The sequence below is a fragment of the Aspergillus fischeri genome, genomic scaffold, assembly GCF_000149645.3.
Source record: "Aspergillus fischeri NRRL 181 1099437636249 genomic scaffold, whole genome shotgun sequence".
Lineage (NCBI taxonomy): Eukaryota > Fungi > Ascomycota > Eurotiomycetes > Eurotiales > Aspergillaceae > Aspergillus > Aspergillus fischeri.
This window is the reverse complement of record NW_001509770.1, coordinates 2,123,027-2,144,238: the sequence shown is the minus strand read 5'-3', so window position 1 is coordinate 2,144,238 and position 21,212 is coordinate 2,123,027. Positions and strand designations below refer to the sequence as shown.

Below are 21,212 nucleotides of genomic sequence, written 5' to 3'. Positions count from 1 at the left end.
ATTTTCGAGAAGATCTACATCGTCTGATTGGCCTTCTCGGAATGGGCATATTAGTCCTCTACTCGGGATACTAAATAGCGGGGACCGCCTCACGTGCTCTGTCTTCGTCGTTCGAGAGAGCATTCGATAGTAGATATCCATTCATAAGGGCCTAGTAGAGAGTGTAGGATAGATAGACAAGCAGTGAAAACGGACCAGATATATTCCGCTCAACACCAAAGTTCAATCTGATTTCATACGTGCGATTGGGCCTTAGGATCTCCAATTGCTGTAGATAACCTTGATCGTAACGACGGAGGACGATCGAACGATCTGCTGAATCTCAATGACTTAAAAGGAGAGCTGTACTCGGATCAATGGACGTAAGGCAGTAAGTAAATCAACAGTTAGACTGTCCGTACGATGTGGACAGCAAAGAGCCAATCAACTGCTGCAACCCCAAATACTCGGCGGGGCTCAACTCCGTGACTGACGCCATTCATTCCTTTGTTCCATCGGAGAGCTCAGTGCTATTAATATCTGCATTCTGGATTCAGATCTTAGAGTCTCGAGCGTCCATCGATTACCTACGTCGAATATATATATATATACTTTATATATAGCTCAGGACCGGCTGGCATGGCCGCAAAATCCACACAGATATCCCAGGGTCGGTGTATATTCTCCATTGCAATTTACCTCTCTAATTCCCCCTTCTAAACGAGCTATCCACAACGTATTCTTGGACTCTACGCCTCTACCCTCACAGCAAACTACCTCGAACCACACTAACCCAATGTCAATTCCAGCAGCCAGCCCGGAGCTCGAACAATCCGTCCGCCAACTCTCCCTCCGCGACAATGCCCCCATCAAAGACATCCCCCGCCCAACAGTGAAGACACCCACCAGCAAAAAGAAGGCCCCCGTCGTCGCAGACTCCTGGGAAGACGAAGCAGACTCTGACCCCTCCCTGTCCGAGGTTGAGCAGAGCCGCTCGTCGTCCGCAGCTACGCCTGATCTCTCAACACTCTCGCCCTCCGTCAGCGCCAGCGCAGAAGGGCCGCTCGATCCTCCCCCGACGCCTATCTCACCGCAGACGTCCCAGCCCTGGGTGTCGAGCGCGCCCTTACCGGGGCGTGGGTTGAGCTCGTCCCCACCGCAAGGGTCAGGGGCTAGGTCGCCGGCGAGGAGGCCGGAGAAGCAGACTGCTGTTGCGGGAAGGCTGATTGCGGGCGCGTTGGGGATCCGGGCTCCAAAGAGGACGGAGGAGCAGCGCGCGTATGATCGGGCGATAAAGGAGCAGGAGCTTCGCCGGCGGAATCGGGAAAGGGAGGAAGAGGCGAAGAGGAAAGAGGAGGAGGAGAGGGCGAAGGCCGCTGTTTGGGATGAATGAGTATATTGGGCTTTATATGTTTGGATGCAGTGTCTTATGTCTTGGGGTTTATACAGATTTGGTCTCGATGGCGGGTTTCTGAGTAGTTTTGGTCTTCATCTCTTATCATGTTCCGGGGAGAGCCTGCAACTCTATATACTCTAATACCGTCTTGGTTCGCGACTAAGAATGCCAATGCCAGCATTTTATACGAAAGAAATTTTCATGAAAGGACATATATGATTCATAACTCATTCGCGTCAGACGCCATGCAATGTGAAGTGTTCAGAACGGCCTATTTACGTTATCTTAACTCTCTTAGCTTTTTCCACTTTTCAACGCATGTAGCGAGTCTGTATTCCCAAAGCAAAACCACAAATCTGAAAGTCAGAAGAGCACTCAGATCAAGCAAAGCTTGCCGGGCCCGGGGCCAACGAAAACACCTCTACTCCGGTTATCTCTCAAAATGCGAGCAATGAAAAACAGAAAGACAATGAATTCACTGTATTGGAGGCTCCCAGCAACCCTGTCTAACCGCCAATCTGCTCCTGGTGCACCTCCAGAGTATCGCCATCGGCCATGTCCAGCTGTATTGAAACGGATCATTAGTCTATGTTTTCGTAGACAACAGACAGAGGGGAAAGCGGCACGTACAGAGTCAGGTGTGTCTTCGGGACGCACGCGGGTACCGTCAAACAGGAAACGGACGGTAGACAGCTGCTTTCCCTGGCGCTCGCAGAAGGCGTCCATGAGCTTTTTCAGCTGTGTTGTGCGCTTGATCTTGAAGAAGACCTCGTTGTTATTATCGGTGACCTTGATGTTGAGGTGCTCAACCGGGGCGGGGGCTTCGCTTGGTGTTCCGTTGTCGGCCATGCTGGCGGGTAATCAGAAGATAGACAAGAGGATGAAAAGACTGCTGTTGCTGGGAATTCCTGAGATTGGCATGACTTGTCAGTGTTCGTCCCGAAGTGGGGAAGTCGCATACAAGGTGAAGGAATATCGATGCCAAAGTAGGAGATTTAGACTCACCGGTAACTCTTGAGGGCGAGTATAGAGATCAAGAAGCGCTAGGAATGAGCAGAGGGGAAAGCGAAAAGAACTGGATAAGTGAAAGAGTATTGGAGCCGTAAGAGTAGCCCGCGCTGAAGATGATGGAAGGCGACGGACCCCACCGCCAGTGAAAGAGTCGCGGAGAATCTATTTTGCGGCGCAGGTCCAGCATCAAGCAGGTTGGATAGAGGCATTAGGTCAGTATAATATTGTAGGCTTTTGGCATTGGAAACAATTCATTTACAATACCTCAGATATCTTTATAGAGGCTCTATTGTTTCATTCAGACCGCTTTGAAAGGCCATAGTATCCCAATCCGAGACTGTCACTTGTATTGTCCCAGATTTAACTATTGCGTCATGGTAAGAGGGTTATGAATGTGAAGCCAATTGAGGCTCAAAGTGAGCTAACAGCAATTGAACCGCAAGGGCAACTTGAAAGATGATCTGGCATACGATCCTCCGTGTCATCCAAGAGCTGTAGGTCAAATACATCCTCATCTAGCAAAAAAGATATGTTTGTACTGACCAACCTAGTGCGCCATTCAAGGTACTTCTGATCACCTATGGATAGCATCATGGCCCAAACGGTCAACACTCCAGGCTGACTCGAGTAGCTTGCCTAACCAAGAATTCATACAAAGAAGAGAGATGCCAGTCTCAGATCAATGCCTTGTACGAGTGCTGTAATGCTTTCTATCAAGAGAAAGGAGAGGATGCAAAAACTCCCAGTTGCCCTAAACCAAGCTTGCTGAAGCTGAGGATGAAGCAACAATCTCAAGGAAATTAGAAATCTTATAGAGCGAAGCTGTCATGAAATACAAATCGTTGTCGATAGGTCTACGGTAATAATAAGTTGATGCCGGTCAAGAGCAATGCTGGCGAATTTTCCAAAGTATGTGACAGATTCCTTTGCAGTCTCAGCTCCCACGATGAGAGAGCTAGGCTAGTTGAGGAACTGCCAGATTGCTCTAAGACAATCTTGAGCACGCAAAGAGGCCGTATGACCTGAACGAAGATAGAGAAGCTGCTCGTCCCGAGACTCTAATGATTGCCTATAAGACATTTGATGAAAGAAAAGAAGAAGAAGAGAAAGAAAACAGATCGTGGGAATTGAAATTTTATGCGTGTCTGCGTATCTACGCTAGTCCATATCAGGCTTAGTTACCAAAACAACGCCCAGCCAACGGGGAATCAAACTTTCCCTGGGCAGAAGTGCTGGAAGTCATGTCCCAAACCCTCTGGAGCTAGCTATTATTATCGTTAACACTTACTCTTCTCTTTTACAGAACGCATCCCCTAAAGCGGAGGCTCTCTAGTCACTCCGGACATCAGAGGGATTGATATCATCTTTTCAAGACGCTCACTGCGTCCGTCTTCTTCATGGCTCCTTTGTCCACGGCGGTGGGCTCTAAAGCTGCCACTGCTGGCTTTACATCGGTCAATGTTCGTTCTTCCGTTGGGTTGCGCAGGCTGGCCATATTACTATGCTAACTGCTGTGTTGTCTCCAGTCACACCGTAATACCTTTAACGATCCTGAAATTATTGAAATCGATGACGATGACGATGACGACGAACCCATGGGGGATGAGGAAGGAGACGAAGAGGAAGAAGGCATTAATGACGGAGATGAATACGAGGACGAAAGCGTGGAAAACGGCGACGAAGAGGACGAACCGGAGGAAGAGTCCGCTGAAGATATGAATGGCACCGAATCGCCGTTAGAGCTCGTTCCTGCGCCGAATGGCCGAGGTATATTGTTCTAGGTATCCGGAAACTGGCGAGGAAATGCTGACTCGATCTGGTGCAGGTGGTTCGGACGTGTTCACACCCGGTTTGTTCACATCTGCCGGCGCACAGCAAGCGTTACATCCCCTTCGCCGCACAGCGGACCGTGTGACGCGCCAGATCGAAGCTTTTGTGGAGAGGTTGGATCGCTTCAAGCAGAAAGGTCGCACCGACGATTTTGGAAATTACCAAGCTGCGTATCAATTGGTGAAGAGCTACCAAGTTCTCGCGCAAGATGCGATCCAGGATATCTCGAAGCAGAACACCCTGAAACGCGCGAAAATGGGCTGGAGCACAAGTCGAACCAACGGCACCGCATCGCATGATCCCAAGATAGAGGAGGAACTGCAACGGTTACAGCTCGAGGCAAATACTTGGCAGCTTCTTCTCAACCTCATCAGCATTGACGATCCCCCCAGCAAAGCCAGCTGCAAGAAAGCGCAAGAGACTGTTTTCCAGAAGCTCCATCGGTATTCGTCTGATCGCGAAGTCTGGGAAAACTTCCTCAGCGCGGACCATTACGCGCTCGAATGCGTGATTATCATGAAGTGGCTGGAGCACACGGCGACGACTAGGCCTCAGGATATTGATTCGCTGATCTCTGAGCTTGAATCGCAGGCGGAACGAGGACAGGGACACTGGACACATGGCTGGCTCTACACGAAGGAGACCATCAAGGGACAGAAGAGACTTCGTGCTTGGCCTCAGCCTCTCGAACCCAAGGACCCTGGCATCACAGCGTCTCTGTTGACTTCCGACGTCTCGAAGCCATTGATTACGCAATTAGATCCGGATGCTGTGACTCGGCAGAAGCAGCACCTTCAGAAGCAGGATCAATTCTATGAGCGCGCGACTTGGATGACCTGCTGGAAGATGTTGAGACAGGGAGAGAATTGGACCAAGATCCGGGAATGGGCCGAGGAACGACTGGAAAACTGGAAGGCTGTCAGTTTATGTGGCTCCAGTGTTGATCCCGAGTCCGGGGGCGAGCGGACACCTGTTGATGATGGAATGACGCGCATGATGAACTTTCGCTCTCAGGAGTCCTGGCGAGCGGCCTGCTCTGCTTTGGCGCGGAATCCCAACATCGAGGACTTTGAACGGGCGGTCTATGCGCTACTCTGTGGGGAGACCGAGGCCGCATTCAAAGTCTGTCAGAGCTGGGATGACTACCTCTACGTCCACTTCAACAGTGTGGTCCTGTCACGCTATCAAGGGTTTTGCAAACAGTTCCGGCGCAAGCTGAGCCACTCGCCTACGGCGCCGGTTAACTTCGTTCCTGAGCCCGTCGGATACAGCGATTTCAACAAGTTTGTGCAGTACATGAAGGGCAACGAACGCATTGGAGTGGAGGCGCGCAACCCGTACCGCACGATTCAAGCTGCGATGCTAGGCAAAGGATATGACACATTTTTCTACTCGCTAGCCAAAGCAGTCTCGCAAGTTGCGAAGACGGGCTCTGAAGATTCATTTGTGCCGGATCTGTCCCCAACCCATGTGGACGACTCGCTACTCATCGCCGCCGAGGACGACGATGCACTACGGATCGCAACGCATCTTTACATCATCGCCAGCTCCATTGGCTACATCCGTTCTGACACCCAGTTCTTTGAGACGGCATCTGTAAATGTCATCGGTTACATCGCAAATCTCGAGGATGCTGGCATCTACGAGGCGATACCGCTCTATGCGTCCCTGCTGCCTGCTTCGCAGACACACTCCGTGCTTGGCCGCGTGCTGATCGAGATCCTTGACCCGAGAGAGCGGAAACAGCAAGTTCGATTGATCGAGAAATACGATATAAACATCGAGGCCGTCTTGGAAGACCAGTGGAATTGGATCAGCAGCACTGTCTCTGCCGTTGAGCACACAAGGACAGTGAAGCGTTATCCCAAAGTTGTTCGCAGAGACGACGGAACCCGCGAGTTGGTACCAGTCAAGACAGACTTTATCGGAACCGAGATCTCTCGTTCAGACGAGCGGTTGATTCGCAGTCTTGAATGGCTCCGGTACGTTGATGGACAATGGGGCAGGATATGCCACCTTGGCGCTTTTCTGTATAGAAAATTCTATTGTGAGTCGCCCGTTTTTTGTTGGCTACGGCAACAATACTAACGTCTCCCGGCAAAGTGTCCGGAAAACTTGCTGCGGCACGAGAGTTGAGCCGACGTATGAAGCTATCCGACATATCGCGTGAATCGTTTGGTTTCGACGTGGCGGAGTTTGGGTACGGTATTCCAAACGGAAGTGACCGTGCGACTCCAGAGCCCAGTAGCCCAACAAAGTCGAGATTGTTGGGGTCTGCGCACAAACGGAATCGGTCTATCCCCAACGGCATCCCCTCAGATGAGCAAACAAATATTCTTGTGATGCAGTCGCAAACGATGCGAGACTTGGAAGAGCTAACGCTGGCGTTTGACGGGTTGGAGCGATTCGGCTTGTGCTGGAAGAAAATCGATAAGTGCGTATCGAACTATGTCTGGAACCGGATGGTCTGCTGACTGATGCCGCATTTAGGAGCAAACGCAGACGGGATTCTGGCGCGATTAAGGATCTTAGGGATGAGTTGCAATATACTCTGGATGAGATTAGCATGCACGTGGACGCGGTGCTGGACGAATGGCTGACTGCGCCCGCAGACGGTAAGCTTTTGTCTCGCTAGACTTGGGAGTTGGGAGACTTGCTAATGAATTCTTTCGGTATAGAAGCGGAAGAGGCCGAGCTGGAAGAAATCCGCGTCACCTACATCCCCGAGCTGTTCCTGGACTATCACAATGCGCTGTACTTTTCCGCCCATGTACTCACCAGCGAGATCTTGGTGCAGTGCATGAACCTGGCGATGCAAGTATCCGAGAACGAATACCTGACGCGCAGTTTTGTGTCATCGCGCCGGATGGCAGAATTGGTTGACGCGTTGGCGCTGTCCAGCAAGGCGATGGTTCAGACCCGGGCCAAGCCTGGGCAGAGACTACTGGGAGGCGAGTCGCTTGGCATCTGGACAGTGGAGGTTCCCGAGGATGAGGAGCATGAGTTTCTCCGTCAGGCCAAATGATGTGAAATACCCACACATTGAATGTATGTATTATAGGTGGTATTGGCTTCCATGGATGGGTTGTTGCAGGAGGGTAATCGGGTAGAAACAATTGCATTCGGGCTGGCCTTGGGCATTTGCAGCGCTTTCGACATACACATAACAGATGAATGGACATTGCAAGTTCTTACAAATTCATTTCCCGCTCGCTACCTAGGTATGCTCTAGGTAAGTTCTCACTCATACGGCGCCATCAGCTTATTCCCCATGATCTTCGCCGGAAACTCCTCCTCCCCCAGCGTGGTGGAATGCGCCCACGGCTTCAGCCCGTTCTCCTTGCGAATGACCCCCGCAAAGCAACTACTCCACTGCTTCCGGGGATAATTCGCGCAGACATCCTCGATCGTCTGCGGATCGACGAGGTGCTCATTGGCGCCGGTATTATCTACCCGCGTTATCAACCACTGAAGGGGAAGTTTAGCATATTACATACCCAGCAACGTCGCCAACTGCAACAACTGCCCCAGCGCCGTGATCATACCCTTTTCGCACACATCCTGGTGCCGAATGATCGCCTCGGCGACACTCTCCGCCTGCTCCCTCGGCGCGACGGTCCCGATGCCTGCGCCGTCCCCCGAATGGCCGGCGGGATGCTCCACGCTCGACTGCAGGACCTCGAGGGCGAGAAAGCCGCCGTAGAACTCGAAGCTCAGCCGGGTCTTGCGCGTGTTCTTTTCTGTTGTGCCGAGGTCATGGAGCAGGCAGGCGAGGAAGTAGGTCTCGTCTGTGAAGGACCAGGTGGGGAAGGCGTGGCGTTTGATGGCGAGGCCGAAGTGGTAGACGCGGAGGGAGTGGTGGTAGGTTTGTTCGGAGAGATTGGCGCGGGCGTAGTCGTCTATGCGGGTTGCGAGGGGGGTCGATGGGATGGGAGTTTGAGTGGTTGGGACGAATGGGGGTGGTGAGCTGGGGATGTTGCCGTTGAAGAGGGTGGTGCAGGAGGAGGGGACGGCGGTTAGGCCGTATGTTGTTACGGGGTCGAGGACGGTGGTCATTGTCGATGGTTATTCAGATAGAATTGGTGGTGTAGTGTGGTGATGTTGGTGCTACGGTGGTGGCCGCTACGATACGTGGAGAGATAGAGATGGAAGGGTACTCGTATGAATGATCTCATTGCCATCTTTGGTTGTCCTACCTCATCTACACAAGCAGAGGGCATTATCTTTCTGTTGCTATCGAAGTTGAGTTCTATACTGCAAGACAAGACGGTGTACCTCATCCGCAGTAGTCAGAGTGAAACCTTCTAGAACACAGTCATCTTCCATGATCTTCAGCCAAGCTACCCTTAGTCTCCGTTTTAATTCACTTATCTCATAAAGTCATGTCTATGGAAGATTGAGAACCTCCCAATATCATGTCTATGTCATGATGACATGAATTCATACATGTTGGTAACCATAGCTATCATTTATGGAACCAGAAAGTAAATATACGGTACCTCTCTACCTTAGTAGTCGAATAGATAGATACTAACTTACAGACTATCGAATTGGCATCCAATAACCACTTATCTAGACAACAAATGAGATAGCAAAGACAGACAAGATGCTGGCAAAGGGTGATAGGCTAAAAGCTGGGCTCTTGAATATTGGTCAGTTATCTTCCGTAGCTATAGCTGTGTTATGATACGAGTACGCCCCGTACGGAGACCGAGAACAGACGTCGACGACCTATGGGTCTGAAACTGCACAGCCCACTTGCCAAGCCCATCAATCATTTCCGAACAAGGAGATAGGTGGGCCAGGTGCCGGTGGTTTGTATGGACTTGGTGGTGAGCAGCATTTCTTCTGGTTTTGCAAGTGATGTCCGATAGAAAATCATGACCATAGTATTAAGGGACCATGAAGTATGGAGTATGGAGTACTCCGTACCTAGGTAGAGAATCAATTAACAACCTGGGATACTACTATGCTCGAGTCATCTTCAAGGGCTGGAGGAATAATAGACTTTCGGCTGCGTCAGTGGTTATTCTTCCTGATGAGGTATCATGGTAAACGGAATTTTGATCAGCAAATGCGAATCGGCGCGATGGATTGATGCAGAAGATTGTTGTTTGGTAGGGCGTGTCTGTACGGAGTATATGAGTTGATGTCGTGGCAATGGTACGTTGCATTAATTTCAAGTACCTTATGATTGTGCTTGCATTGATTCAGGAGGCAAAGTTCGCGAAGTACGTAGTACCCCTATATACGGAGTAGTAGACTACTCACCCCTAGTTGTACTTGTACCTGACAAGAAAATAGTCAAGGCAATTCAGTGAGTTCCCTCTCGGTAGGAAGTTGCTTGGTTCTGAAAAGAAGAAACCAAGAAATATGAAAGTCATGGCGGATGAAACTATTGATTGGGGGAAAAGGAGGTGGTGTCATGGCGAAGCGAAGGGGAGGCGATTGAGGCAGTGCAAATGCAATGCCAAGTCAAGTACCAATTCCTGCACCAGACCTTGTCTCCTTGGAATCAAGGAGACGTGGCAAGAGAATTAATCCATTATTGACCTTTGCAATTAAACCTGATTTTGATACTCGTCCTCGTCCGGGTTTCAATCATCTCTCTCCCTTTACCATGTTATATACCTAAGATTATATAGGCAGACCTGGGGATAACTAGGCAAGGAGGAGAGTCCCTAAGTCCGTGACATGCGTCAGTTCTGCAAGCAGTTAAGATTTAAATTTTAAGCAGCTTGTTTTTCGTTACCATACCGCCGGTCTCGATCCCGGAGCGGGTCCGACTGGGGCTTTGCGGCGGCAGGGCCCCTGTTTCATAGCCTGTCATTGGTGGTCAGAGTGGGATCGATGGAACACACTTAAAAGATGTAATTGTAATTACAGGATTACCTACCCAGGACCTCTTGTAGCATTGAAGCACTTCTCCAGTAGGTAGGTAGTGCATACAGTTTCTCCTCCTGCTGTCTACCTCATTGTGTGCTATTGAGCCCTGAATCTGTAGCATCACGGATATTACCGCATTCTCAGGACTTTCCTTCATGATCTGAATAGTACCAACTGCAGCACTGTTGGAGACATTTAGTCCTCCATCGACAACAATCAGCAACTCCTGACAACATTGCCTCGCGAAGAATCCTCGTCTGCCCATCTGGAATTGTGAGCGGCTGTTCAACTGATGTGGAAGGTCACCGGGATTTCTACGGCTTCCACGCGTGCCTCTATCTTCTTCGTGCCAGCAGGAGATTCGTCCGCTCAATTCTGCATCAACTCATGAGCTTTCTCCCTGATTACGTGCTCCTTATGTATATCTGAGCTTGGTTGCGCCGTCTTTGAAACCTGGAATGTTGCCCTGCCCCTTGTCACAATTTCCTTGTATGTTTTAACGTGACTGCTTTCATTCGCTCCTTCCCGGGCATTCCTGACCAAGAGTCTATCCCTTCCATACCACACCATTACCCAAACTCTCTCGGAATCCGCTCTGCGGGCTCCAAATCCTGGGCCATCATGTCATCGGATCCAAACCAAGACGCGAAGACTCCGCTCCGACGAGAACGAGCCCCCACTATCACGATAGATACATCTGCTGTGACGTCGACCCCGGATCCGTCACAACCTACCCTACAAGTCTCGACCGAGCCTGTGGATGCGAGCGATACTAGCGCTCTGTTATATAACGGCTCTCCATCGCCGACGGATCTGCATTCATCGGCCTCGATTCGCTCATCAGCTTCGTCGGAGGGCCGGGACCATGAGAGTAGGCCGACGTCGCCGCACAACGTATCGTCTCCCACGTCGAAACTGGCCGAGTCGATGTCCAATTCCAATTTCCTTTCAGTTCCTGGCACGAGGTCTCGTGGAAATTCACTTGAGTCTGAAGACTCGAGCCAGACCGCCAGCACCTATGGAGGAGAAACGTATGTTGGCCCGCCATCGCAAGGAGCCCGTCCGGAAAATGGGAATAAGAACGGCGCCAACGATAAAATTCTCAGTGATGAGGAGGCTCTTAAGCCGGACCCTGGTCGCGAGGCCGAGTTCCAGGTGGAGGATAACAGATTCGCCTTCTCCCCTGGTCAGCTGAATAAACTCCTGAATCCCAAGAGCCTCGGCGCGTTCCACGCACTGGGTGGATTGCAAGGATTGGAAAAGGGGTTACGTACGAACCTGCGCAGCGGCCTGAGTGTGGATGAAACTACACTGGAGGGGACCGTGAGCTTCGAAGAGGTTGCATCCTCGGGTGCTCAGAACACCGTTCCCAAGTCTGATTCTGACCCCCCGAATCAGGGGCCACCAGCCAGATCTAACACAGCTCCTGCGAAGCGACACGACGACGCGTTCTCGGACCGGAAGAGAGTATACGGCCTCAATAAACTTCCCGAGAAGAAGCCTAAGAGTATTTTGGAACTTGCGTGGATTGCATACAACGACAAGGTCTTGATTCTGCTGACCATTGCCGCCGTTATTTCGCTTGCCCTCGGTATTTACCAGTCCGTCACAGCCACAGATGGGGAAGCTCGGGTTCAATGGGTAGAAGGTGTTGCCATTATTGTCGCTATCGTGATCGTGGTAGTCGTCGGTGCTGCCAACGATTGGCAAAAAGAGCGCCAATTTGTGAAGTTGAATAAGAAGAAGGAGGACCGACACGTCAAGCTCATCCGTTCCGGCAAGACAGTGGAGATTTCAATCCATGATGTTCTGGTTGGTGACGTGATGCATCTCGAACCCGGAGACCTCGTCCCAGTCGACGGTGTCTTCATCACTGGTCACAATGTCAAGTGCGACGAATCCTCCGCCACAGGTGAATCCGATGTCTTGCGCAAGACGCCCGGTAGCGACGTCTACCAGGCCATCGAACGCCATGAGAACCTCAAGAAGCTTGATCCGTTCATTGTTTCCGGTGCCAAGGTGTCCGAAGGTGTGGGAACGTTCTTGGTCACTGCTGTCGGTGTTAACTCAACATATGGTAAGACATTGATGTCCCTGCAAGACGAGGGCCAGACGACACCGCTGCAGTCGAAGTTGAACGTGCTTGCGGAGTATATCGCCAAACTTGGTCTGGCAGCCGGTCTGCTGCTGTTCGTCGTGCTGTTCATCAAGTTCTTAGCCCAATTGAAGGATATGCATGGTGCCGACGCGAAAGGTCAGGCCTTCCTCCAGATCTTCATCGTTGCAGTCACCATCATCGTCGTTGCCGTTCCCGAAGGACTGCCTCTCGCTGTCACACTTGCGCTCGCGTTCGCTACGACGCGAATGTTGAAGGACAATAACTTGGTGCGTTTGTTGAGGGCTTGCGAAACCATGGGCAATGCAACTACCATATGCTCGGACAAGACTGGTACGCTCACGGAAAATAAAATGACTGCCGTTGCCGCTACGCTGGGCACTTCCACGAAGTTTGGAGACAAGTCCGCTGGAGTGTCTTCCGGCCAGGCCAATGGAGACCATAATGCCACCAACTCGTCCGGCAGTATGTCGCCATCTGAGTTTGCATCAAGTCTCGCGGCGCCGGTGAAGGCGCTTCTGCTTGATTCGATCGTTATTAATTCCACTGCATTCGAAGGAGAGCAGGACGGAACAATGACATTCATTGGATCCAAGACCGAGACGGCCCTTCTCAGTTTCGCGCGGACTTACTTGGGTATGGGCTCGATTAGCGAGGCGCGATCGAATGCCGAAATCGCTCAGATGGTTCCGTTCGACTCAGGACGTAAATGCATGGCCGTGGTCATCAAGCTTGAAAATGGGAAGTACCGGATGCTGGTCAAAGGCGCGTCCGAAATCTTACTTTCGAAATCTACACGCATCATTCGTGATCCTACCAAAGAGGTATCCGATACGTCTCTCTCAGAAAAAGACCGGTCCGTCCTGGAGAACGTCATTACGCACTACGCTACCCAGTCGCTCCGGACCATTGGCCTGGTGTATCGTGATTTTGACCAGTGGCCCCCTCGTGGAGCGCCTACCTCAGAGGAAGACCGTTCGCTGGCCCAGTTCGACCCCTTGTTCAAGGACATGGTACTGTTGGGTATTTTTGGTATTCAGGACCCTCTGCGACCTGGAGTTACAGAGTCCGTCCGTCAATGTCAAAAGGCCGGCGTATTTGTGAGGATGGTGACGGGCGATAACATTATGACTGCCAAAGCTATTGCTCAAGAATGCGGAATTTTCACACCCGGGGGTATTGCTATCGAAGGACCCAAGTTCCGCCAGTTGAGCAATCGTCAGATGCGTCAAATTATTCCCCGGTTGCAGGTTCTGGCAAGGTCGAGCCCCGATGACAAGAAGATTCTGGTTACTCAACTTAAGAAGCTCGGGGAGACGGTTGCTGTCACTGGTGATGGAACGAACGACGCTCAGGCCCTGAAGACCGCTGATGTTGGGTTTTCCATGGGTATCACCGGTACTGAAGTTGCAAAGGAGGCGTCAGACATTATTTTGATGGATGACAATTTTGCATCGATCGTCAAAGCTATGGCTTGGGGTAGGACTGTCAATGACGCAGTTAAGAAGTTTTTGCAGGTACACTTTGGCAGCTTGACAGATCGCATTGTTCCCAAGCTAACGTTTTATCGTTCAGTTCCAAATTACAGTCAACATTACTGCAGTCTTGCTCACGTTCATCTCGGCTGTGGCTAGTGGTGATGAAGAGTCGGTTCTGACGGCTGTCCAGCTGTTATGGGTCAACCTGATCATGGATACTTTTGCAGCCCTTGCTCTCGGTAGGTCTTCACGCGGATTGTCCTATACATAGCTAACCCCTTTCTGTAACAGCAACGGATCCTCCGACTCCTCACATCCTCGACCGCAGACCTGAACCTAGATCAGCACCCCTCATCAACCTGACGATGTGGAAAATGATAATAGGACAAAGCATCTTTCAGCTGGTCGTCACCCTTATTCTGAACTTTGCTGGAAAGTCGATATTTAAACTTCATTCAGCCGACGACATGGAACGGCTCAAGACGACAGTCTTCAACACTTTTGTCTGGATGCAGATCTTCAATCAATGGAAGTGAGTGAACACCTGGCTCCGTGTTTACGAGGACGGAGATGGACAGTTACTGACCGATCCATAGCTCTCGTCGAATTGACAACGGTCTGAACATCTTCGAAGGCATTTTCCGCAATCGTTGGTTTATTGGTATTCAATTCATAATTGTTGGAGGTCAAGTCTTGATCATCTTCGTGGGTGGGCAGGCGTTCTCGGTCAAACCTCTGGTGGGTTACCAATGGGGCGTTTCTCTAATACTCGGCGTGATTTCGCTGCCTGTCGGTGTTATTATTCGACTTATTCCGGACGAGTTCGTTTCCAGGCTCATCCCCAGGTTCTGGACCCGCAAGAAGGGCCCCGAGCTTGTGGTTTCGGATGAGGATCGACGCTTCGAATGGAATCCTGCTCTGGAAGAGATCAGAGACCAGCTGACTTTTCTCCACACTGTCCGCGGTGGCCGATTGAGGAACTTGAAGCATAAGCTACAGCATCCCCAAGACCTCCTTCCTAGATCGCGCAGTGGATCACGGTCCAGAGAGGATTCTATTCCCTCGACCCCCGTCGGCGAGAACGGCGGTACTTCACCCCAGCCTGCGACACCCGAGTCGCGCTCACGAAAGCGTACCCGATCTCGCTCTAACTCTGCTTTCGGACCCGCTGCCGCCATGGCCGGTGTGGTTGCTGGCAGTATTGCGGGATGGTCTCCGATTGAAAGAGCGCCAGGCGAAAATGACTCGGTCGGCTTCAATTCGAGCAGCCCTCACGGGGGGCTGGATAACCAAGAGGGGATTGAAATCCACCCAGACACCGCAGCCGACGAGCGTCTCGTCGGAGATTATCTATCTACTTCCAAGACTCCCCCGAGTCAGAACCCCGACCTGATCCCATACTTTGAACACGCTCCTCCTGCCCGTGCACCCTCCAGCCGTAGCAGACGGTCTACATCAGGCCGATCCCGATCTAGCCAGAGCCAGTCGCGACAAAGCTAGATGATATTCCTGCTTGGTCATCTTCCATCATACGCATTTCACTTTCCTGGTCGACGTCCGAGACCAAATACGATGTACTCATAGACTTTTGCTTGCTCATTGTTTGAAGCGCTTGCTCACTGTCCCCTCTTTTCCTAGTTCTCGACTTTGCACACTATTCTATGTCTCATATTACTGCCTTCGGATGCTCTGGGAAGTTCGCTTTTTAAGCTTTGCACTTTGTGGAAACGAAATACTCACCCCTGTCTTAATATCCCTTTGCTTACTTGCCGATGTCGTGTGTTCTTATCCTGGGGGCGTCTCAGGGATCCCGAAAATTCCGCATAGTTGCTTGCTTATCTCAGATCTCTCTGATAGACCAGTCGTTCCTGCATGGGGGTTAGGCCTGGCGCAAGGCGGGGCGGTCTCTTTGTTTACTTTGTTCTATAGTATTGCCACTACTACTTCCTGGCTTTGCCTCGTACAGATACCAATGATAATTGCTCGTTTTTTGTCTACAACCTTTACTCAATTGTCATCACTAGGTACGGCACTAGTAGGCAAAAAGTGTCCGCAAGAAACTAGGATGGAAGAATAAATGACTGAGAGTTAGGCACGAGTATGAACTACAGAAGATCTAACTATGTCCTCCGTGCTCCGTGCGCGCTGCGTTCTGTACTTGTGATCCAGGAAAGGGGCAAGAATGTGGCCATCAGTATCTACATACTATCAGGTACCTTGGGTAACATAACATGGACAGGATCAGTGCGCGAATCAGGAATTCTGCCGAGGGTGCATCCCTCAACCTCCCTGGTTTGCCCATGAGAGTCTGCTCTTTGGCAGGATGACGGATCGGATGAACTGCTGCTTGGTGTCATTGTTGGAACTCGGAACCGCAGGTTAATGTGAGATTGTGCAGGCTATCGTTTTTACCTGAACAGTACGTATATAGAAGTGTATGGAGGGGAGTCTCCATTCTCAGTCCGCATAGATCAGGGAAAGTAGTCCTGTCCAGTCTAAGTACCAACCTCTCCTGGGCGTTCTGCGTCCTCCTTGCGCTGCTAGTGCATACCGTGCCGGCGCATCTGCAGAGCTTAAGACTTAATACGTCCGACGGTATGTTGACATGCATGGTAGCGTGACGATTTGCGCAAAACGGAGTCCCTTTGCTGGATCCTTTGCAAAGCGTATTGGCCCTAACGGGTTAATGATAACTGCAAAGAATCCCGACGGGGCTTTTGGAGACTGAGTCAAGGCCAGGGTTGATTGCAGGGAGCCGACGCCCGTGTTTCAAGGTGGTTGATACAACCTTAGGATAGTAGTGGCTTGCGTTGCTTTGTGCATGCTGATCCTGGACATTGTACTTACTGCACGGATCTCATCATGCGGCTTTGTGCCATCGTGGTCGGCACTCTGCAGCTGATGCGTAGTCTTCCGGGGGTATCCGTGATGCTGTGGAATGTCTTGTCACCAGTGGTCGTGCAGGTATTACGTACCTTGTAAAGTCGAAATCGCTTGGTCCATTCAAAGTGATGTCAGGTCAATATCACCGAGCAGTTAGATCACGTTTATTCCTTCTGAAAAGGTCTCTGCCTCCTTCTTCTCCTTCCACCGTCGCCCTTTTCTTCCTACCTCTCCTTCAGCCTTTCTGATCATCAGGAAGGTTCGTGTTGTTGGTTTGCAGATTTGGTCATCCTCTGTCGTTCTGTGATGGTAAGACCGATGCTAACGGCGAGAGCAAAATAGAGAGGGAATTCGCACCCTTGGCAGGAAAGACGAGGGAAGAAGAGTTGAGTCCTTGTGCCTTTGGAGTGAACAGTGTCCGTCCAAATCTGAGTCAACATGGTGTCCGAATTTGAGAAGCCCCGCCAGTCCCTTTCTTTGCACAGCGTTACACAAGTAGAGCTGGGGGACTGCGGATCCTTGAGCACCGTCTGCCAGTCACGATATCAACGATGGACCAGGAGCTTCAAGAACTTAGAAACCCGCGGAATTGAGCCTGTTTCCCCAGAGGATCGTCAGAAGCCCACCACGTCAGACTTGTTTCACATGCTCTTGATATGGTTCAGCATGGGAATGGCAGTAAATCACATGGTTGTCGGTTCAATAGGAACACTGGTCATGAATCTGAACTTCACGGACGCTGCCCTCTGCGCCGTATTTGGAAACCTGATTGGGGGTTTGGCGGTCGGTTATATGAGTACCTGGGGTCCTAGGAGTGGGAATCGCACACTTGTATGGCCTTTCCGATCAGTCCGTTTTTCTTTGAATCCTATACGGATTTCTACCATCCAGCTGGCTTGACTTGAGCATGAACCTGGCTCACGAATTGATTTTATAGGTCATGACCAGATATTTCATGGGTTACTACCCCAACAAAGTCTGCTGTTCGCTGAACGTGTTGACCAATCTCGGGTATGGAATGATCAATGCCATGGTAGGGGGTCAGATTCTGTCTAAGCTCTCCGGAGGATCTGTATCCGTCATCGTCGGAATTATCATTGTCGCCCTTGGAAGTGCAATCATGGCGACGTTTGGTATGCGCATATTCCATATATATGAGAGGTATTATCCTTGCGCACAGTGCTGAAGCAAGATGACAAAGTGAAAGACTGACTTGGGGGCATAGATTCGCTTGGTTCCCTCAACTGCTCACATTCTGCATCTTGGCGGGATCAGCAATACCACAGTTTGACCTCCAGGCAAAGTCCATCGGGTCGTCCGATGAGATAAATGCAAAGCGCTTAGGATTTTTCTCGCTTTGCATGTCGTCGGCTCTCTCGTGGGCGCCCTCCGCTGCAGACTATTATGTGTATTACCCATCCACGATCAGGCCGTGGAAGGTTTGGTCGGTGACTACCATCGGAGGGTGCGGAGCGATGATGATAAGTATTCTCCTGGGAGTTGGCCTGGGAACCGGTGTTGCCAGCAATGTCAAGTGGCAGGCACTCTATGACGGAACTCCGGGAAGCTTGTTGATGGCTGGCTATGACAGGCTTGGAGCGTTTGGCAAGATTTGCGGGTTCATTAATGTGCTAACGGTGGTTTCCAACAATGGCCCCGGAACATATTCGCTGGCAATGAACTTTCAAATGCTCGGAGACATTTGGTCGAAAGTTCCGCGTCCTATCTTCACCATCGCAAGTACCGTCACGTATACAGCATGTGCAATCGGAGGAAGGAATTTCCTATATCAGATCTTCAAAAATTTCCTCCCTCTGATTGGATACTGGATCATCATTTGGTTCACCATCGCTGTCGAGGAAGATGTGCTCTTCAACCGGTGTCGAGGATACGATTGGACTATATGGAATGACTGGCGGAAACTCCCAGTCGGTGTTGCCGCCGGGGTTTCCTTCCTGATCGGATGGGCAGGAGCGATTGTGGGTATGGTAAGTGAAAAAATCCCTACTTCTCTCAAAGGCGCCTGCAATAGACCATATTTGCTGACAGCTCGGGCGCCAAACAGGACCAAGTTTACTACACTGGGCCAGTTGCGAATGCGACAACAGGAGGTTGTGATCTTGGGATCTGGCTCGGTCTGGGGTTCACGGCCATATCTTTTCCTGCTCTGAGACTGTTGGAGCTTCAGATGCTTGGTCGTTGATGCTGTATACAAGTTGGACTCCCCAAGTCAACCGGATAGACGTCGAACGTTGTAGCTATCAAGTTTGGATCCGACGCAGAGAAGGTGTCTCATCCTAATTCTGTATAAACATGTTAGTCCAAGTTCCGCTGTTAGCATAGAAGTTGCGTCGAAAGATATCAAATGGATGGAAAAGGAACACCTTGTAAAAGTCGAGGTTTAAAATATCAAGGATGTAATTCGATGAGCTGTTCAAAACTTGCACCACAGAAAACCTTCGTCTGGGTCTGAACCGGAAGCAAAGCATATATCGTGCCGCAGGTGTCATATGTACCTTACGCTTCAATGATGAAATAACGGAGGGATCCTTCTCAATAAACCGAGGATCGTGGTGAAGTGCGGGGAAAGAGCTGAAGAAGATCTGAAGAGTGAAGTGTGTCCTGAATTAGGCTGGTGAGAAATCATCTGGTTCCACTCCATTTAATTTGACAATCTGACATGCAAGACGCCCTACCTGACCTTGGATCATGTCCTCGCAATCACTTCCACTTTCAAGGGCCTCTCGAGCTGTCATGGGGGCGGCCCGGGGCGGGCGGTGGGTATGCATCTCCTATTCTAGGGCTGCTGATTCGCTGATCAACAGCTGCCTAGACAACTCCTCCTTACACTAACAACATTATTCACTAAGGCAACCCCGCCCCTGCTAGGTAGTGTTAGCTCCTGTAGCCCTTATCTACTAGTCTATCTACCTGAAGTTATTATTGGGCTCCGATCATGAAGAAATATCTTCCTTCATCATCCCTCATGTCAATAATGACAAGTGAAAGAGATGAAGAACATTATGGAGCAACTTGCAGCAGGGTTGAAGAATGGTCCATTGGCAATTCTCGCCACTGATGTATCACACGTCTCCTTTGGCCGCCTGGCCCCCTATATCCTGACTGGCCTTGCAGCATATCCAGTGCTATGCTCTTTTCTCCGTTTTCGCAAGATGCGATGGCTCCATCGCAAGTACAATTTCCCAACCCGCGAGTCCCTTGCACGCATGACCGATGACGAAGCGTGGGAAATTCAAAGGGTCCTATTGCAGCAGGAGTTCCCTTTCTTCTTCATCAAAGCGCTACAATTTGCGCTATTCAGGGTTAGTCACTCACTCATTCTGGATTTGATGCACGTGTTACGGGCAGGCAGCCAACTAAGAGACCGAACAGACGTACGGAATCCCCACTATATCTGGCCTCCTGACAGCGACGAGCCAACTCTCGAACCCTGAGACATCCCTCAAGCGCTATACCGATACCAGCGTTCTGATTCAGGAATTCATGGGAAATGCCCCCTCCTCAGAGCGCGCCTGCACTGCCCTCGCGCGCACCCGCTTCCTGCACACTGGGTACCGCGCCGCGGGCAAAATCCAAGAAGACGACATGCTGTACACGCTCGGCCTCTTCGCCATCCAGCCCGTGCGGTTCATCGAAAAGTTCGAATGGCGCACGTTGAGCGACATGGAGAAATGCGCCATGGGTACCTTTTGGAAGAGCATCGGTGACGGACTGGACATCGGCTACGAGAACCTCCCGTCAAGCAAGACGGGGTTCCGCGACGGCCTCCACTGGTTGGAGGAGATCATGGCCTGGAGCGACGAGTACGAAGTGCGAAGCATGCTTCCGGACATGAAGAACCGCGAGACAGCCGACCAGACCACCGCCGTGCTGTTGTACATGATCCCCAGCCCGTTGCAGCATATCGGGCTGAAGTTCGTCTCGTTCATGATGGACGATCGTCTACGAAAGGCCATGCTGTAAGCATATGCCCTCACCCCCTCACCCCAACACAACTAACTCGCAACGCTAAAACAAGGTACGACGCTCCCCCCGCCGCCTACACCAAGGTATTCTCCTTTCTCCTCCGCGTCCGCCGCTTCATCATGCGCTACCTTGCCCTCCCCCGTCCCTACTTCTTGCGCTACGAACCCTACACAGAGCGCCCAGACGAGCACAACCGCATCTTCATCACCCAATGGGACGCAGCCCCCTACTACGTCAAGCCGACTTTCTGGAACCGCTGGGGCCCGACCGCCTGGCTCACCTGGGCTCTGGGGAAGCCGCTCCCCGGCGACATGGGCGACAAGTATTACCCGCAGGGCTACTACACTGCCGACGTGGGCCCAAGGTACTTTGAAGGAAAGGGCCAACAGACGGTGGAGAAGATCACGGAAGAGCTCAAAGTCTCGAGGGCGGGGAAGTGTCCGTTCATGTGAGGTTCCGTTAGCTTCTTGCTTGCGTCACGTCCGTCGTGTGCTGCAAAGGGATGGCGCCATGTGCTTATTAAATGTGCCAATTTTCCACTCTCTGCGGCCAGCCGACTGTCCTGGAAAGACGTCGTACAATTTTCGATAAATTGATGTCTGTCTGCTAATGGTGACACAAACTGGTTTTCCTACAGAGTGGAACA

The 21,212-nt window shown here is 51.1% G+C and overlaps 7 protein-coding genes across 7 annotated transcripts, besides 2 other annotated features; 5 read left to right on the top strand and 2 right to left on the bottom strand.

The window, feature by feature from the left end:
- Positions 1 to 775: 775 nt before the first annotated feature.
- NFIA_014800 (uncharacterized protein) lies at positions 776 to 1,372 on the top strand (the record flags this gene model as incomplete). The annotated part of the gene is made up of 1 exon (XM_001264684.1): positions 776 to 1,372. The coding sequence occupies one exon, from the start codon at positions 776 to 778 to the stop codon at positions 1,370 to 1,372; it is 597 nt and encodes a 198-aa protein (XP_001264685.1).
- Positions 1,303 to 1,352: a repeat region.
- A 509-nt stretch (positions 1,373 to 1,881) lies between the features above and the next one.
- NFIA_014790 (SUMO family protein SMT3) lies at positions 1,882 to 2,224 on the bottom strand (the record flags this gene model as incomplete). The annotated part of the gene is made up of 2 exons (XM_001264683.1): positions 1,882 to 1,938; positions 2,006 to 2,224. 2 exons carry the CDS (start codon positions 2,222 to 2,224, stop codon positions 1,882 to 1,884), a joined length of 276 nt encoding a protein of 91 aa, XP_001264684.1.
- Positions 2,225 to 3,783: 1,559 nt separating this feature from the next.
- NFIA_014780 (nucleoporin Nup84/Nup107 family protein) lies at positions 3,784 to 7,241 on the top strand (the record flags this gene model as incomplete). Its single annotated transcript, XM_001264682.1, has 6 exons — positions 3,784 to 3,846; positions 3,913 to 4,153; positions 4,212 to 6,263; positions 6,320 to 6,650; positions 6,707 to 6,831; positions 6,895 to 7,241. 6 exons carry the CDS (start codon positions 3,784 to 3,786, stop codon positions 7,239 to 7,241), a joined length of 3,159 nt encoding a protein of 1,052 aa, XP_001264683.1.
- Positions 3,954 to 4,076: a microsatellite.
- Positions 7,242 to 7,456: 215 nt separating the features above from the next.
- NFIA_014770 (putative urea hydro-lyase/cyanamide hydratase) lies at positions 7,457 to 8,272 on the bottom strand (the record flags this gene model as incomplete). The annotated part of the gene is made up of 2 exons (XM_001264681.1): positions 7,457 to 7,665; positions 7,714 to 8,272. 2 exons carry the CDS (start codon positions 8,270 to 8,272, stop codon positions 7,457 to 7,459), a joined length of 768 nt encoding a protein of 255 aa, XP_001264682.1.
- Positions 8,273 to 10,723: 2,451 nt separating this feature from the next.
- pmcA (putative P-type calcium ATPase) lies at positions 10,724 to 15,196 on the top strand (the record flags this gene model as incomplete). Its single annotated transcript, XM_001264680.1, has 4 exons — positions 10,724 to 13,735; positions 13,794 to 13,935; positions 13,988 to 14,228; positions 14,293 to 15,196. The coding sequence occupies 4 exons, from the start codon at positions 10,724 to 10,726 to the stop codon at positions 15,194 to 15,196; spliced, it is 4,299 nt and encodes a 1,432-aa protein (XP_001264681.1).
- Positions 15,197 to 17,017: 1,821 nt separating this feature from the next.
- Positions 17,018 to 18,782, top strand: NFIA_014750 (purine-cytosine permease family protein; the record flags this gene model as incomplete). The annotated part of the gene is made up of 4 exons (XM_001264679.1): positions 17,018 to 17,410; positions 17,517 to 17,740; positions 17,805 to 18,567; positions 18,612 to 18,782. 4 exons carry the CDS (start codon positions 17,018 to 17,020, stop codon positions 18,780 to 18,782), a joined length of 1,551 nt encoding a protein of 516 aa, XP_001264680.1.
- Positions 18,783 to 19,590: 808 nt separating this feature from the next.
- NFIA_014740 (uncharacterized protein) lies at positions 19,591 to 21,018 on the top strand (the record flags this gene model as incomplete). The annotated part of the gene is made up of 3 exons (XM_001264678.1): positions 19,591 to 19,902; positions 19,973 to 20,559; positions 20,619 to 21,018. The coding sequence occupies 3 exons, from the start codon at positions 19,591 to 19,593 to the stop codon at positions 21,016 to 21,018; spliced, it is 1,299 nt and encodes a 432-aa protein (XP_001264679.1).
- Positions 21,019 to 21,212: the final 194 nt, after the last annotated feature.